The sequence below is a fragment of the Helianthus annuus genome, chromosome 2, assembly GCF_002127325.2.
Source record: "Helianthus annuus cultivar XRQ/B chromosome 2, HanXRQr2.0-SUNRISE, whole genome shotgun sequence".
NCBI classification, from domain to species: domain Eukaryota; kingdom Viridiplantae; phylum Streptophyta; class Magnoliopsida; order Asterales; family Asteraceae; genus Helianthus; species Helianthus annuus.
In genome coordinates this window covers 164992155-165008259 of record NC_035434.2, presented here as the reverse complement: position 1 = coordinate 165008259, position 16105 = coordinate 164992155, and the positions used below count along the sequence as shown (strand labels likewise).

Below are 16105 nucleotides of genomic sequence, written 5' to 3'. Positions count from 1 at the left end.
ATAAGTACAAGTAGTGAGGATGAGTTCCCCACTAGTTCATATACAGGACATGCCCCATATATGTAAGCAAAAAGCAAACAAACCAACTTACCACCTCAATCTAGCCTACTACAATCATGATAATGACTAACTAGTAGACAAACGAAAAAAAACAAACAAATGACGTCAACCGCCATGCTAGGTCGAGTTGTGTAGATGAAAAAAAGAGAGAAATTCATTTTTTTTTATTAAAGGTTGGCTGCGAGAGATCATAGACTTAAGGCAATCCACAGAAAATTTAAAAAAGGAAATAAATAAAAAAGAGTCATAAACATAAACACCTTTGTTTTAAATAAAATACAAATAATAACAAAAAATGGTGGTTGTGGGGTTTGAACCCACGCGCACTTATGGTCGGTTAATCAAAATTTCATAACCATAACCATCGGTTACGTTAGTTATTGGTTAATAGCGGTTCGGTTATGTTGGTTATGGTTCTGTTATCGGTTATGACGCTTAATTTGCTCACCCCTATGTGGTATTACCACTACACATGGTCTACTGAGAGTGAAATGTTGAGCTAGGTCGGGTTGTGTAGATGAAAATAAGAGAGAAATTAGTTTGCTCACCCCCTATGTGGTGTTACCACTATACATGGTCTACTGGGAGAGTGAAATGTTGAGCTAGGTCGGGTTGTGTAGATGAAAAAAAGAGAAAATAATTTTTTTATTAAAGGTTAGGCTGTGAAAAATGATAGCCTCAAGGCAATCCACAGAAAATTTTAAAAAGTAAATAAATAAAAAAGAGTCATAAACATAAACACCTATGTTTAGCAGAAAATACAAAAAAAAATAACTGAAAAATGGTGGCTGTGGGGTTCGAACCCACGCGCACTTATGTGCAGAAGATCTTAAGTCTTCCCCCTTAACCTCTCGGGCAAACCACCTTTTTGTTCACATCTCACTTTTCCAATACTCATATACAAAAACAACATTTTAATTTCCCAAATAGAAGCATCCAGAACCTGCTCTAGTTTCATCATATATAAACATTTCCACCATCAGACCATCTTCTATTCTCACTCTGCAAAAAAAACCCTCGAACCCTAGAGCTCAATTTGCTCACAAATGGCGGAACATTTAGCGTCAATTTTCGGCACAGAGAAAGACAGAGTCAACTGTCCGTTCTACTTCAAAATCGGAGCATGTAGGCATGGCGATCGCTGCTCCAGATTGCACACGAAACCTAGCGTCAGCCCTACGTTATTGCTGTCTAATATGTACCAGCGGCCTGATATGATCACTCCTGGTGTTGATGCGCAAGGAAACCCTATCGATCCGAGAAAAATACAAGATCACTTTGAGGTATATTACGAGTTTGAGTTTGTTTTAACTGAATGATTGATTTTGTGTTATGTTTGATGATAATTGGAATGTTAGGGTTTGTGATGTGTGTGTTGCTGTGTCGGTAGTCATTAACATTGAATCGCAATTAGATTTTGAGTTTACTTTTTTTGTTTTAATTGATTGATTGATTTTGTGGTGTGTTTGATGATAATTGCAATGTTAGGGTTTGTGATCTGTGTGTTACTGTGTTGGTAGCGATTATCATTGATTTGCATATAAATTTTGAGTTTAATTATGTTTGTTTTCATTGATTGATTGATTTTGTGCTTGTCTGGTGACTGTAATGTTAGGGTTTGTGATATGCGTGTTGTTGCGTCGGTAGTGATTACGTTTGGTTTGGGAATAGATTTTGAGTTGAACATTGTAGCATTCTTAGTTGTGATTTAGCTATGGATTTTGCTGGATATGTTACCAGAAACTATCGATTTAATGAAAATTGTAATGATGTGTGATTAGGTTAGTAGAAGTTTGATCTCTCCATGGTTATATTAGCTTGTTTAGGTTAGGGATGAGCATTACTGATGTGTGTCTGTTTGTTTGTTTGTTTTAATTGATTGATTGATTTTGTGTTATGTTTGATGGTAAGTGTGATGTTGTTAGGGTGTGTGATGTGTGTGTTGTTGAGTTGGTAGCGGTTATGATTGGTTTGCGAATAGATTTTGAGTTTGATTTTGCGTGGAAGGTACTTGTAACGTTCTCTGTTGTGATTTAGGTATGGATTTTGTTAGTGTCTGTCACTAGAAACTATCGATCTATGAAAGTTGTAATGGTGTGTGCTACGATTAGAAGACTGTTGATCTCTCTGTTCTATGGATTTTGTTAGTGTTTGTCACTACTCACTAGAAACTATCAATTTATGAAAGTTGTAATGGTGTGTGATACGATTAGAAGACTGTTGATCTCTCTGTTCTGTTTAATGTTAATTGCAAGGCTAGGGTTTGTGATGTGTGTGCTATTGCGTTGGTAGTGATTACAATTGGTTTGGACATAGATTTTGACTTTGATTTTGTGCTGAACGCGATAGCTTTCTCTGTTGTGATTTAGGTATGGATTTTGTTGGTATCTGTCACTGGAAACTATCAGTTTGTAAAAGTTCTAATGATGTGATATGATTAGCAGAATTATGATCTCTCCATGGTTACGTTAGCTTGTTTGCTTTAGGAATGAGCATTACCAATACCGTACTGAACAGATACTGACCAAACAACACAGGAATTGTATTATTTTTATGGTTATCGGTTTCAGTATTTTTAATGATCCTGGTACCGAATCGAAAATTTCGGTATCTATTCGGTTTGTGTTTCTACTCATTTTTTGTATCAGTATTTTGGTTAAGGCATTAATTATTTTCACAAGTGCTTTTTAGTCAAACATATTATTTGTTATCATGTTCTAGATTTGCGTGTTTTTGCAATTTCAAATATGATTATTTTGATGCTTGAGGTGGTCTTATTGGTTGAAATCTTCTTTTTAGGTGCAACTTAGTTGCTTGCATATTAAATTATTGACACGGTTGACCGTTTTTGTATAAAAACTATAACGTTTTGAGTTTGTTCTGTTAACTTTTAGGATTTCTATGAAGATCTGTTTGAGGAGCTGAACAAGTATGGGGAGATTGAAAGCCTGAATGTTTGTGACAATCTTGCTGACCACATGGTAAATATTGGATTCTGTATACCTTACATGGTTCAGTATATCTTTTAAATTCTTATGTTTCTTTCTGTTTTCATATCAGGTGGGAAACGTATATGTTCAGTTTCGGGAGGAAGAATATGCAGCAAAAGCACTGAAGAACCTTAGTGGAAGATATTATGCTGGTATACTTTTTCGCTTGTTTCATGTAATTTTTCTAATATGTTTTTTATTTCAACTTTTGTTAATTGGAGAACATTCTGCAGGTCGACCCATCATCGTTGACTTTTCACCGGTCACTGATTTCCGGGAAGCTACTTGTAGGCAATACGAAGAAAACACCTGCAATCGTGGTGGTTATTGCAACTTCATGCATCTGAAAAAGATTGGCAGGTTATAACTTATTTTCATTCATACATCATTTTTTTCTTTTTACTCCCTCTTTTGCATGCACTAAAACATTAAGATTAGGCAGGCCTGTAAATGACCTGAACGGGCAAGAACATATAATCGAACACATTTATTTGTTCGTGTTTGTTTATTAAGAAAAAATGGACATGTTCGTGTTCGTTTATGTCCGTTCATGTAAAACCTAAACGGACAGTTCATGAACGTAAACATAAACGGGCATAATTTAACAAACAATAAACAACAGAACTGAACATAAGTAAAGAAACATTAATGAACACAATTGACTGAACATAAATGTTCGCATATTGTAAGTTTTTATATAATTTGTAATTATTTACGATAAATTCCATTGAAAACCCCATTTTTATTACTAGAAAACCAATGAACAATTAGTTAAATTTATATAAGTAGTTAGAAAGTTCCTTTCATGTTTAATATTTATATGAATGGGTCAAGTTATTCTACAACAACAACAACAACAACCATACCCAGTAAATCCCACAAATAGCAAAGCTACTTATAGGGTCTGGGGAGGGTGGGATGTAGACAGACCTTGCCTCTATCCCTAGGGATAGAGAGGCTGCTTCCAGAAGAGACCCTCGGCTCCAAGACGAACAACATACCAACACATCAAGTCAAAGGATATAGTCAAATAGAATATAGAAAAAAACACAATCACCTATACCAAGAAAGTGATCAGAGTGACACAGTATAATGTAAATCATGCATAATAGCATACAACCTCATTCCGACATAAACACAAGAAGTCGATCGCTGGTAAAGTCAGTTAAAGAATAAGAAAACCTACGTCCCTAAAATGCCCCTAAGACCTTACTGCAATATCCTCTAGAAGTCCTTAACTCTAATCCTACGCCTCCACGAAGTCCTATCTTGGACCATGTCCTCGGAAAGATGCAACTCTAGTAAATCATGCCTAATTTGCTCTTCCCATGTCAGTTTGGGTCTGCCTCTTCCTCTCCTCCCCTCCACAGTAAGAGTTTCCACCACCACTCTGACTGGTGCCGTCATTTGCCTCCGCTTCACATGCCCAAACCATCTCAATCTCCCCTCCTTAATCTTTTCCGATATACTAGCCACTCCTAATCTTTCCCTAAAGACTTCTAATTGTAAGAAGTGTAAGAAGGATTTATAGAGTGACAAGTGTCCAATAAGCTAAAACTAAACCCATTACATCACCACAAAAAACCTAAACACCCACCCCCACCCCACCCCACCACCACCCAAAAACCTAACCCCCCCCCCCCCCCACACCCAAAAACCTAAACACCCCCCCCCCCCCCCAAAACCTAAACACCCCCCCCCCACCCCCACCCCCAAAAAACCTAAAAAAACTAAACACCCACCACCACCCAAAAACCTAAACCCCACCCCCCACCCACTCGGCAAAAAAAAAAAAAAATTTTTTTTTTTGGGTGGGTGATGTGTGTGTATGTGTGTGTGTGTGGGGGGGGGGGTTTAGGTTTTTGGTGGTGGTGGATGTTTAAGGTTTTTTTTTTTTTTTTTTTTTTTTTTTTTTTTTGTAGTGGGGTTTTTTTGTGTAGTGGGTTTTTTTAGGTTATTGGACACTTGTCACTCTATAAATCCTTCTTACACTTCTTACAATTAGGATCCTTTGTATTTGATCCTAATCCTTATATGAATATACCTACTTATGTATTTAAATTTAAACGAACAAACATAACAAATGTAACTAAATGAACATAAATGAACGAACGAAACATGTGTTCATGTTCATTCATTTAATTTAATAAACAAAAAATTGTGTTCATGTTCGTTCGTTTACTAAATAAACGAACTTTTTGCCGAACAAGTTCACGAACAGTTCATGAATGTTCGATTCGTTTACAGGCCTAAGATTGGCTCATTTGTGAAACAATATAGTGCTGTGTGTAACTCAATATTGAACTAATTTTGCTTTCTTTTTTCAGGGAATTAAGGCGCCAACTGTTTGGTAGATACAGAAGAAGACACAGCCGTAGCCGAAGCAGGAGCAGAAGTCCATACAGACATCGAAGCTACGAAGAACGCGGCCACGGGAGCCGAGGTCATAGCCGAAGGTACGATGACCGGGACCGCGACTATGACCGTGAGCGGGACTATTACCATGAGAGCAGGTCTAGAAGGCACCGGAGCACGAGCCCACTTCATAGGAGAGAGCGTAGCCGGAGTTCAGAAGGTCGAAAACATCTTAGCCCCGTTAGGGAAGGTAGTGAAGAACGACGTGCTAAAATCGAGCAGTGGAACAGGCAACGGGAGCAGGCGAAAGTCAATGAGGTCAACGGGAGTGATAATAATAACGATAATTATCTGGAGAATGGTGATGGATCCTACAATCAGCAGCTGAATCAATACGCTCATTAGATTGGTATTAGTCTGTTTTTCTGGTTAGTCTTTTCTTTCTAACTAACATTCTTGATTTCTAGATACATATGAGATGGTCAACTTAAAACGGGCTAAAGGTAAAAAGGTGTAGAGGGTATTCTTTAGTTTTTGATAAAAAGTGTAGGGTTCCGAAACACTTCTTATCTAAGTCTAAAATCCTTTTAACGAAAAAAAATGTGATAAATATGATCAAACAAATATTTTGTTTGTATAATGATCTAATTTTGTAAATAGCTTTTTTTTTATCGTCTTGAACCACAGCAACCATTTGTCTCACCGCCATTTCCGCTGTGCAGGTGGTGTGCAGGTTTACAGTTCCTATGATTTGGATTGTTAAAACTTATCTTCTTTGCATGTTTTCATATACTTATTTTTACATGTGTGAGTCTGTCCTGATGTGTGGCATGCATTGCATTTCTAGATATTCAGTCTTAGATTTGTTTCCTTTTTCAAACATAGGTATTTTTATTTCATAAAACCTGATTGTTTGTTTCCTTTTTCAAACATAGGTATTTTTATTTCATAAAACCTGATTGCCACTATTTTTTTTAAAGGGAACGCGTTATGTTTTTTTCTCCACAATATTTTGCGTTTAATAATAGTGCAAAATAATAATAGTGCTTTTTAACATGGAACGCGTGTTTCCACACGTTTTCTTTTGTGTCATACGCTTTATATATATATTTTTTGGGTTAGGTTAACGTACAAATGCCCTTATCGTACATTACGTACGCTACAATCTCAGCCGTCCGATCATCTTCCCGCATTGAATTCGCATGTTTTTTTAACAATTTCGCATGTTGGTTTTTTAACATGCGATTTCATCAAAATTACCACATGCGAAATTGTTACAAAAAAACAACATGCTATTTCATCAAAATTATCACATGCGAAAATGGTAAAAAAACATGCGAATTCATCAAAAATTATCACATGCGAAATTGTTATAAAAAAACATGCGATTTTAAAAAGCGGGAAGATGATGTGATGGTTGAGATTGAAGCGTACGTAATGTACGATAAGCAATATTGTACAGTACTCTTTACCTATATATTTTTATTTAAAAAAAAATCAAAATGATTGAATTTATCGAATGACTTCTATGAGGAAAAAAAACAGAAAGTATAGTGTTTTTTATTTTGCAAAAAATTGTTAAGCGACTTTTAAATGAAAAAAACAGAAAGTTTAGTGTTTTTTTATGACATTTTCCCTTCTTAAAAACCATGCATGCTTCACTTGTGCACTAAATTGTGCTTTTTGCAGTCGCAGTTCTCTATGATAAAGCACGCATCAAGGCGGGTGATATAAATTTTTACATATATATGTTTATAACGATTTCACGATGCTAGTTAGTTTACAGATTTGCAGGTCGAGGATGCCCTGCTTCTTCGAAACAAGAATAATTATGATAACCGCAGGTTTACTGTGAATTTTTTTTACAGGTGGTTAATTGTGACAGGAATCTGCAGGGAAAGATGTGGTTTACAAGCTCTTGTGGTGCATCTGAACCAAGTATTAATGTGATGAGATTATTAGGGATGATTTGTTAGGTTGAATGGCTTTAATTTTAAGACCAGTTGGTGATACTAGTGGTTTATTTAACCATATATACTGACTTTCAGATTTTCTGTTCACTTGAGTTTTGGCTGTGGCTTTGATGACTTGTGTTTTATGGTTTTTGTGTGGGTGTGTACATGAAAGAGTAACCAAGTACCGGGGCTGTTTGGTAACTTTTCAATGGATAAGTTCTGAATCGGTAAGAGAGGTCTGAACCATTTAGTGTTGAACCATAAAGAAGTCTGAACTATTAAGCGCTAGTATAATGTTTAACCGTTTAGAGACAAATATCACCAATTCAAATAAAAAGTCTTAACTATTTAGACTTAGTATAATGTTTAACCATTTAGAGGTAAATGTCCGAATCATTTAGACATCTGCTTGTGAAACAAACAGTCTGAAACATCAAGTACTGAACTAGTAAGAGGTTTGAACCATTAGGAGTCTTATTAAGAGCTAAAAAAAACAGTTCTCAGTGTTTTAGTTTTTAGTTTTAAGTTTCTATATTATTAAGAAAAAACATTTAACAAAATTGTTATATTGTTATAATTTTTTTTTTTTCAAAAAGTAAGCCCCTGTGTTGCGGTGGGCGTTAAATCGGGACAAATAGCATCAATGCCACACCATAGTGATCACCAACACCGAAGTTGTGGCATCTTAATGCGGAGAAATTAGACTAAAGCGTAAAACATAGTTAATAATAACTAACTCGATTTAGGACTCGCGTGTTGCGACACCCCTGTTAAGCGAGAAAAAAATAGACGACGTAAAAAATGTTGAACAACACATGCATGTTGCGTCATATTAACTTGCAAAATTTAGAACGAAACGTATAACAAAACGTAAACACTTTGAACTACACGCACGTGTCTTGTTAACGTAAAACGAAAATATGCGAAATATGAAAAGTGTAGGTGTTCAAAATTGAAAGTAAAAAAGTTGTGAGTTTAATTAGAAAAGATGAAAACTTTTGGTTTAAAAGTACAAAATCAAGTAATTTTTGGTTAAAAGTGTAAAGGGAATATAAAATGAAAACTCACTTGAGTTGAAAAAACTCACTTGAGTTGAAAAAACTCAAGAAACTCTTGTAAAAACCATATGTAACATTTTTATTTAAAAAAATAAGGAATGTAATATACATATATTTAAACATTTTTGTAAAAAAAAACAAAAAAATGTCGACTAGTTTTTGTTTAAAAAATGTTAAAAATTTTATATTACATAATATATATGTCCAAAAAATATAACATACAGATTTTGAACATTTAAAAAAAAAAACTAGTCGGCTCTTTTTACATTTTTTATAACAATGTTCAAATATGTGTATGTTAAATTCCTTTTTTTTAGTAAAAAATAAAAATGTTAGATACGGTTTTCTTGAGTTTTTTTCAACAGTCAGTTTTCTTTTTATACATCACCAAAAGTGTAATATCAAAAAAAAAAAAAAAACATGAAAACCTCTCAAAGGCGGCATGGGGTACTCTATGGGGTACTTTTATGCATCAATGTTGCTAATTTATATTATGTAAATTATTTTAATAATTACTTTAATATTTCAGAATATTTTTTTTATTTTAAGTTAAATCTAAAAGGCTAACAGTAAATGGAACCAAGTTTTATAACTTTTTAAATATTTTTATGAACTGTTTAAACATGGCGGACCCACCCTTTGGCTAAGGTGGGCGGTCACACCCCTTGGTAAAAAAATTAATGTGTATTTTAATCAAAAACCCCTACCACGCCCTTTGAAAATATGGTTTAACATCTCATTCGCACCCCAATAAATATTTTTTAAGTCCGCCACTGTGTTTAAACAAATAAAAATTTCATAACAATTAAACGAAACTTGAAGAGTGGTTAATAACATATCAAAATGAAAAATACATTCAATCATTTTACCTTAATCAAACTTCAAAACCAAAATTTTATTTCAATCTAAAGAGTGAATTACAAGTTTTGCCCTTTTATCTTTTTATCAAATTTCAGATCGTGTCATTTGCCTTTAAAATTGACGGGTTTTGTACTTCATATTTCAAAATCTTACACGATTTGTCCTTACATGATTTGTCCTTTGAGGCTAAACAGTTGATTTTAACCGTTAAGTGAAGGACAAATTGGTCTTTTTACTTATTTATTTAGACACCCATTTTAGTTATTTTAATAAACTAAACAAAATGAATTACATATATCTAAAACACATTATCTTTCTTTGAAACACATATACTCTTCCTCTATACTCTCTCTCTCTAGAGAGAACTCCCACCCTCACCACCACTTGCCGACACCAGCACCAGCACCTGCCAAGGGTATATGTGATATAGTCATTTCTTTGATTGGCTAATTTAACCCTCGTACAACCCATATGACCATTTTTCGCCGCCCACATTACAATACGACCTATCATCAACAGTTAAACAAATGTAGGGGTCTAATCGAGTTGAGTTTGATGATACTCGAGCTAGGCTCACTTGAAGTACTACAACTTGTGTTCAAATCGGTTTAAGCCTGGTAGTTTCAAAACCAAGCTAGACTTGTAACATATCCAATTGGCTAGGGAGAGGCATGCCTGTCTCAAGGTTTTTCACGAGTCAAAGCACGGCTCGAGCATGTTCATTTTCTAGAAGATGTTTGACATAGTGTTCTGTTGGCTCATAAAGTCGACTTCTTCGTAGCATATCACCATATCCTATTGGCTTGTTTGTAACACACCCAGTGATAATGCTCTAAATCTACACATTTTTGTCCACTATAGGACTAGAACCCTCAACCTCATGGGTCACCTTTCCGACACCTTCGTAATCCAATTAGATTTGTTGTGCTAGTTCATTTGGATCGAAGAAATCTTTATATTTTTTTTTTTTACTTTTTGGTTTTATAAGTGAAGGATTCAGTTGTTATATTATACATCAACTTTAGCATGTTTATTAACATCATTTAATGAAAAGTATTAAAGGGTTTATTAACAATCATGGAAATTGAGCAAAAGTGACATCATGATTTTGCTTTCAAAAACATCTAAACTTTAAATACATTTCTAAAAATTGTATACTATTAGGATGATTCTTACATACAACATTTTATGATCAAGTAGTTCCAACATATGATTAAAGATTACTGTTATTTTACAAGTTTCTAAATCCGCTTTCCTTGGAGCTCGAACCCTTGACCTAAAAGGGAGCAACATTTAAACTCTAATGGATCTGTAAATTGGATCCAACCCCCTAATTGTTTTTTTTTTTTAAACTTACAATGTTATTATACTCGGTATCATTTCTTTTAGGTTAAATACAAGTAATCCAAGTTTTTCTTCTTGTTCTATGATTGATTTTTTTTTGTTTGAACTTAAACAACCGCTAAGTTTCTATATCATTTTTTACTATAAAATTTTTCATAATCTAAATTATCTCAATGGAAATAATCATAATAAGATCGGGTTTTGATTTGTTTAGTTCTCACAATAGATATTTTTATATCATGTGTGAGAAAATAGATTGGTTGGTTCCTAAGACTGCCGGGTGTGGGCGTTGGAGGGTGGGCGTTTTGGCCCTTCAACGCCAGGTGTTCCACTCCGGATTGGCGTTGCCCGTTTGGCGTGGAGATTCTGTCTGGCATAGGTCAGGGGGCTAGGTGACGTGATAGACTGTGGTTAGCTGGTTTAATGTAGGTTTTTTTATAATTTTCTTTGTAGTTTTTTTAAAATTCCACATAGCTGGCCACGCCCAGCTAAACGACGCCCCACCATACCCCTAGTTTTTAAGTATTAACTTGTGGATCCCACACTCGCCACGTGTAGAGCAATGCCCCCAACTCAAGCCCCTCTACACCCTAACAACCCTAGTTTTTGAGTATTAGTCACATAATCACAAGTGTTTTCTACACACAACTATATTCAATGTTTTTGGTTTTTACCCATCATTGTAACCAGATTAAACAACTAAAATAGTTAACCCATAAAAACAGGAAAGCATCATGGACCCATACTTGAACAGAAAAGATGAAAACTTTGAAATCATTAAGAGACATAATTTAAACCATTTCCATTCCATTACTCAAAAACAACCGGTTTACAATGCAACAAAACTTCCCCTAGAAACCAATGTAATGGTTCATCTTCTTAAACCAAAAATACAACACCTTCAATAGACGAAAACTTAAATCAAAATTTGGATACCCAAAACACCAACACTATTACACTCGGTATCTATGATCGATTGCCGCCTTTCTTGCCCTTTTTAAAGCTGGGCTTTGAATTAGCTTGTGGGGTTGCTGCTTGACCACCTTTCTTTCCACCTACAAATAACAAATATTTACGCTACTTATAATCATGCGGTTAAAAAAACGATCAACTTTTTAAGCAATAAAGAATGAGTGAATTGCAAGTTTTGTCCTTTATCTTTAGGTCATTTTGCAAGTTTTGTCCTTTATGTTTAAATTTGACGAGTTTTGTCCTTTATGTTTAAAAATCAAGCACGTTTTACCCTTTGGGCCTTCAAAATCAAGCACGTTTTGTCCTTTATGTTTAAAAATCAAGCACGTTTTGTCCTTTATGTTTAAAAATCAAGCACGTTTTGTCCTTTATGTTTAAAAAATCAAGCACGTTTTGCCCCAAAGGGTAAAACGTGCTTGATTTTCAAACATAAAGGACAAAACTCGTCAAATTTAAACATAAAGGACAAAACTTGCAAAATGGCCTAAAGATAAAGGACAAAACTTGCAATTCACTCAATAAAAGAATGGTAAATATGTTTAACCTGATTTTTGAGGAGTGTTGGATTTTGCATTTTGAGGAGTGTTGGTTTTTGCATTTTGTGGAGTGTTTGGTTTCCCTTTCTTAGCAGGAGCGGGTGACTTAGGTGCGGATTCAGCAGGTCTTTTAACGGGCTTTACATCCTATCAAAACATTACATCATGAAAGTGAAACACGGTAATAATTTATCGAGAATAACGACAACACTCGAAAAGTAATTACCTTTTCCTCTTCGGACTCGTCTTCACCCATCGAATCATCAGAATCATCTTCGGAGTCATCTTCAGAATCATCCTCAGAGTCTTCTTGTACGGTTGCTTTCTTCACTGGGGCCTTTGGTTTTTTTTCAAGAGCACCTAAACATAAACGTTGGAAATACTTGTCATTAGGGCTGCAAATGAACCAAATGATCGGCAAACAATTGGTGAACCGTTTGGCGGGAAGTTCATTTGTGTTCGTTCGTTTATTGAACAAATGAACACAAACAAAATAAATTTCTTTCGTTTAGTTAAATGAACAAGCATGAACATAGGCTGTGTTCATTCATTTATGTTCATGAACGTTCGTCGTTCGGTAACGTGTTCGTTTGTGTCCCATAGTTCATTAGCGTTTTTAGTTATTAGTTTTTACATTTTATTTAATTACTTCGAAGTTGCGACAAATATAATATTTAATAAGTCTATATATATTATGTTCATGAACATTTGTTTGTGTTTGTTTGTTTGATTGTTTCCATTTATGTTCAATAACGTTCGTTTTTGTTCGTTGCCTGAAATTAACAAACAAACACAAACGAACACGAACAGCTTCATTTCCTTAACAAACAAACACAAACATATAATCTCGTTCAGTAAGTATTCATGAACAGTTTGTAAACACATATATTTCTTAACAAACAAAGTTTAGTTCGTTTGCAACCCGACTAACCGGGAAAAAAACCGAAACCGGTTTTTAGCCGGTTTTTTTATAACTAGACCGGTTTTATAACCGAACCGCCGGTTTGTGACCGGTTACTAGTCTTGATATGAAAAACCGGTTAATGACCGAAACCGGTTTAAAAAAACGGTTAAAACCAGAAAAAAACGGTTTTTTGGGGGAAAACCGGTTTTTTGGGGGAAAACCGGTTAAAAACTGGTCCTAACCGGTTACACCGGTTATTGTTTAGGACTTGAAAAACCGGTTAGTAACCGAACCCGGTTATAAAAAAACCGGTTTTCGTTTTGGGTGAAAAAAACCGATTTGTACACCTCTATCTACAAGCACACAACAATTCGAAATATAACAAAAACAATAATTAAAAGCCATACCATTAGCATTAAAGTCCAACGCTTCTTCTTCATCTTTGTCCGATGACTCTGAAACCACACGATATATAATCCAAACTTTAGCATGATAAATAACAAAAGTAATAAATCATAATAATCTACATAAAACAAGACTCACCAAAATCATAACCACCATCATCACCCGTAGATCAACAGAAAACAAATTGCGGTCAAGGGAACAACAACGTAAGTTACATAATCAACGGACAATCGATATTCAAACAAACCAAGAATCATATGATAAATGCAAACAAAATAATCAAAACACAAAGGATATTCAATTGGATTATCTCCAAGATATCCACAAAAGTAGACACTTCCATCTTTCCACCCATGAGAGAGCTCCAAATCTTGCTCGAATACCAAGTCAAACGCGATTTGAGGTGCACGCTCGGATGAGAGCGTACCGACGACGTATTTCTTATCGTTAATGCTAACTCTCACCGGGATGTTCTCCACCTTCTTCCCATTCTTCATCTCTCCCAATGCAACCTTTACAAACAAAAGTCCCAAAATTCATATATATTTTATAAACCCTTAAAAATTAAACAAACAAAAGTCCCAAAATTCATATATATTTTTATCAAACCCTTAAAAATTAAACAAGCAAAAGTCCAAAAATTCATATATATTTTTATCAAACTCTTAAAAATTAAACAAACAAATGTCCCAAAATTCATATATATTTTTATCAAACCCTTAAAAATTAAACAAACAAAAGTCCCAAAATTCATATATATATTTTTATCAAACCTTTAAAAATTAAACAAACAAAAGTTCCAAAATTCATATATATATTTTAATCAAACCCTTAAAAATTAAACAAACAAAAGTCCCAAAATTCATATATTTTTTATCAAACTTTTTAAAAATTAAAAAAAAAAGAAAAAAAAAACATATTATAGTAACAAATATCAATTTGAATATGAATATGAACAAAAATTAGTACCAAAACTGAACCTTTCATTAAAAAAAATCTTACAAAATTCACATAAATTTTATCAGACCATTAAAAGGAAGTAACATTTCATATAAATATACTGAAACCTAATTAATAAATTGGGTTAAATAATATATAAAAATCTATCTATTAAATAATAAAGATAGCATAACTTGAATCAGATCAAGGCTTGATTGATACCTGAGATATATGAAGAAGCTTAAGATCCTCAACTGGAACCTTAAGGCTTTCATTAGGTTTAACTTCAACACCTAAAACACACAAACATTTTTTTAAAATTAGATAATTATAAAATAAAAAACAGATACAAAAACAACAGAATGAATTGGAATCTGACCCCAGAATTCCATTGCTGCTGGAAGAAATTAGGAGATGTGTGTGTTGAATTGAGAGATTGGAATAGAGGCGGAATGAGAATAAAGTGTTTGAAAGAGGGGTTTAAATAGCGGTTAATGTCTAGGGTTTAAACTAGGGTTTTTTTGAATTGGGTTTGACTGTTGACCACCGATAACGTTCCAATTCTATATAACCCGGTGGATTGTCAATTTGGATCCGACCCGATCCAAGCCCAAAAATGGCTATCCATCGAACCAACATGATGGACCCGCATGACATTACCATATTATCCTCATATAGAAATTTGAGCAATGACTAAACTCCTGATACCCCGGCAACGGCGCCAAAAACTTAATGTGCGTGAAGTGTGTTATATTTTTGATGAGTATTTAAGCCCCTTTTTACACTTTTAGCCAAGTTTTAAATTTATAAAACACGATATTCACTAACACTAAACACACATATGGGCAAGTGCACCCATCGTGGACGTAGTATAGTGTTGGTAAGATACCGAGGTCGTCCAAGGACACAAGAGCTTTTAATACCGGTTTATCCTCAACGTCTAATCAAATCAAAAAGTGAGAAAAATGTTTTAAACTAAGAAAAATAAAAACTAACTAAATGCTGAAAATAAAAATAAAATAAAAACAGATAGACAAGATGAATCACTTGGATCCGACACGTGTATTAGTATAACCTTTGATTATTTTCGCACTTTTGCACTTGTTTAAGAGATTATCTTAGTTATTGTAGTAGGCCCCTCTTTTGAAGGCGACGTTACCCTCAACCCAGTAGTTTGAGTCAGGAAGGATACAATCCTAAAGGGTCGGATTATTGAAAGATAATGAATTAAGTTATTAATGCAAATTGTGGTAGGCCCCGCTTTTGGCGGAGGCGTTACCCTCGGCTAAGTAGTCTGAGTCAGCAGGGATACAGTCCTAAATAGCCGGGTTATAGTATTAATAGTAGTTAACTTATGAGGGGGTCAAAGAGTTTGGATCCCCGCCATCCAATACCTATGGGCATTGAAGGAGATCCTACTAAATTTGACCCAGGTCCCAAGCAGGACCTCTAAACGCTGAACAAGGGCAAGACCCTTACCAAACCGTTCCCTTAACCCCCGACCAGGTAGCCAACATACCTCCATATAGACCGTGGAGATATGAATGGTGAAAATCTTTTATTTTATATAGACAGTAAAATTGCCAAGACACCACGGACAAACGATAAGGAAAGATCACCTTCAACATAAGTAACTAGTTATTAAAGTCATTAATACAAAACCAAATAAAAAGTGCAAAAGATTAAAAATAAAAAGTATTATACTAAACACTTGTCTTCACCAAGT

The 16105-nt window shown here is 34.6% G+C and overlaps 2 protein-coding genes and 1 non-coding gene across 7 annotated transcripts; 1 reads left to right on the top strand and 2 right to left on the bottom strand.

The window, feature by feature from the left end:
* Positions 1-842: 842 nt before the first annotated feature.
* TRNAL-UAA lies at positions 843-925 on the bottom strand. The gene has a single exon. It is a non-coding gene; the product is annotated as a tRNA-Leu (tRNA).
* A 119-nt stretch (positions 926-1044) lies between these two features.
* LOC110926883 (splicing factor U2af small subunit B) lies at positions 1045-7492 on the top strand. 5 transcript variants are annotated; one of them, XR_004884044.1, is made up of 6 exons: positions 1045-1343; positions 2955-3041; positions 3121-3202; positions 3284-3410; positions 5378-6290; positions 6341-7492. XR_004884044.1 is itself a non-coding variant. In XM_022170527.2 (6 exons), exons 1-5 carry the CDS (start codon positions 1107-1109, stop codon positions 5808-5810), a joined length of 966 nt encoding a protein of 321 aa, XP_022026219.1. In that variant the 5' UTR covers positions 1045-1106; the 3' UTR covers positions 5811-5814; positions 7274-7492. The 5 variants fall into 5 exon arrangements, 4 of the variants coding, with proteins under 4 accessions (XP_022026219.1, XP_022026217.1, XP_022026218.1 ...); XM_022170527.2 differs by having other exon boundaries at positions 5378-5814; positions 7274-7492; XM_022170525.2 differs by having other exon boundaries at positions 5378-5833; positions 7274-7492.
* Positions 7493-11400: 3908 nt separating this feature from the next.
* On the bottom strand, positions 11401-14917 carry LOC110926876 (histone deacetylase HDT1). Its single transcript, XM_022170521.2, has 8 exons — positions 14759-14917; positions 14602-14672; positions 13738-13952; positions 13579-13604; positions 13443-13490; positions 12358-12491; positions 12140-12278; positions 11401-11678 (listed from the first exon to the last, which is right to left on the bottom strand). The coding sequence occupies exons 1-8, from the start codon at positions 14769-14771 to the stop codon at positions 11590-11592; spliced, it is 735 nt and encodes a 244-aa protein (XP_022026213.1). The 5' UTR covers positions 14772-14917; the 3' UTR covers positions 11401-11589.
* Between the last annotated feature and the right edge of the window lie 1188 nt (positions 14918-16105).

Bases quoted from the DNA above. Each gene is read 5' to 3' on its own strand.
- LOC110926883 (XM_022170527.2), top strand. From the start codon at position 1,107: ATGGCGGAACATTTAGCGTCAATTTTCGGCACAGAGAAAGACAGAGTC. The intron at 3,042-3,120 runs GTAAATATTGGA...TTTTCATATCAG, and splicing joins ACAATCTTGCTGACCACATG to GTGGGAAACGTATATGTTCA. The intron at 3,203-3,283 runs GTATACTTTTTC...AACATTCTGCAG, and splicing joins TAGTGGAAGATATTATGCTG to GTCGACCCATCATCGTTGAC.
- LOC110926876 (XM_022170521.2), bottom strand. The intron at 13,953-14,601 runs GTATCAATCAAG...TTGTTTGTAAAG, and splicing joins AGCTTCTTCATATATCTCAG to GTTGCATTGGGAGAGATGAA. The intron at 13,605-13,737 runs ATATCCTTTGTG...CTGTTGATCTAC, and splicing joins CTTGGAGATAATCCAATTGA to GGGTGATGATGGTGGTTATG.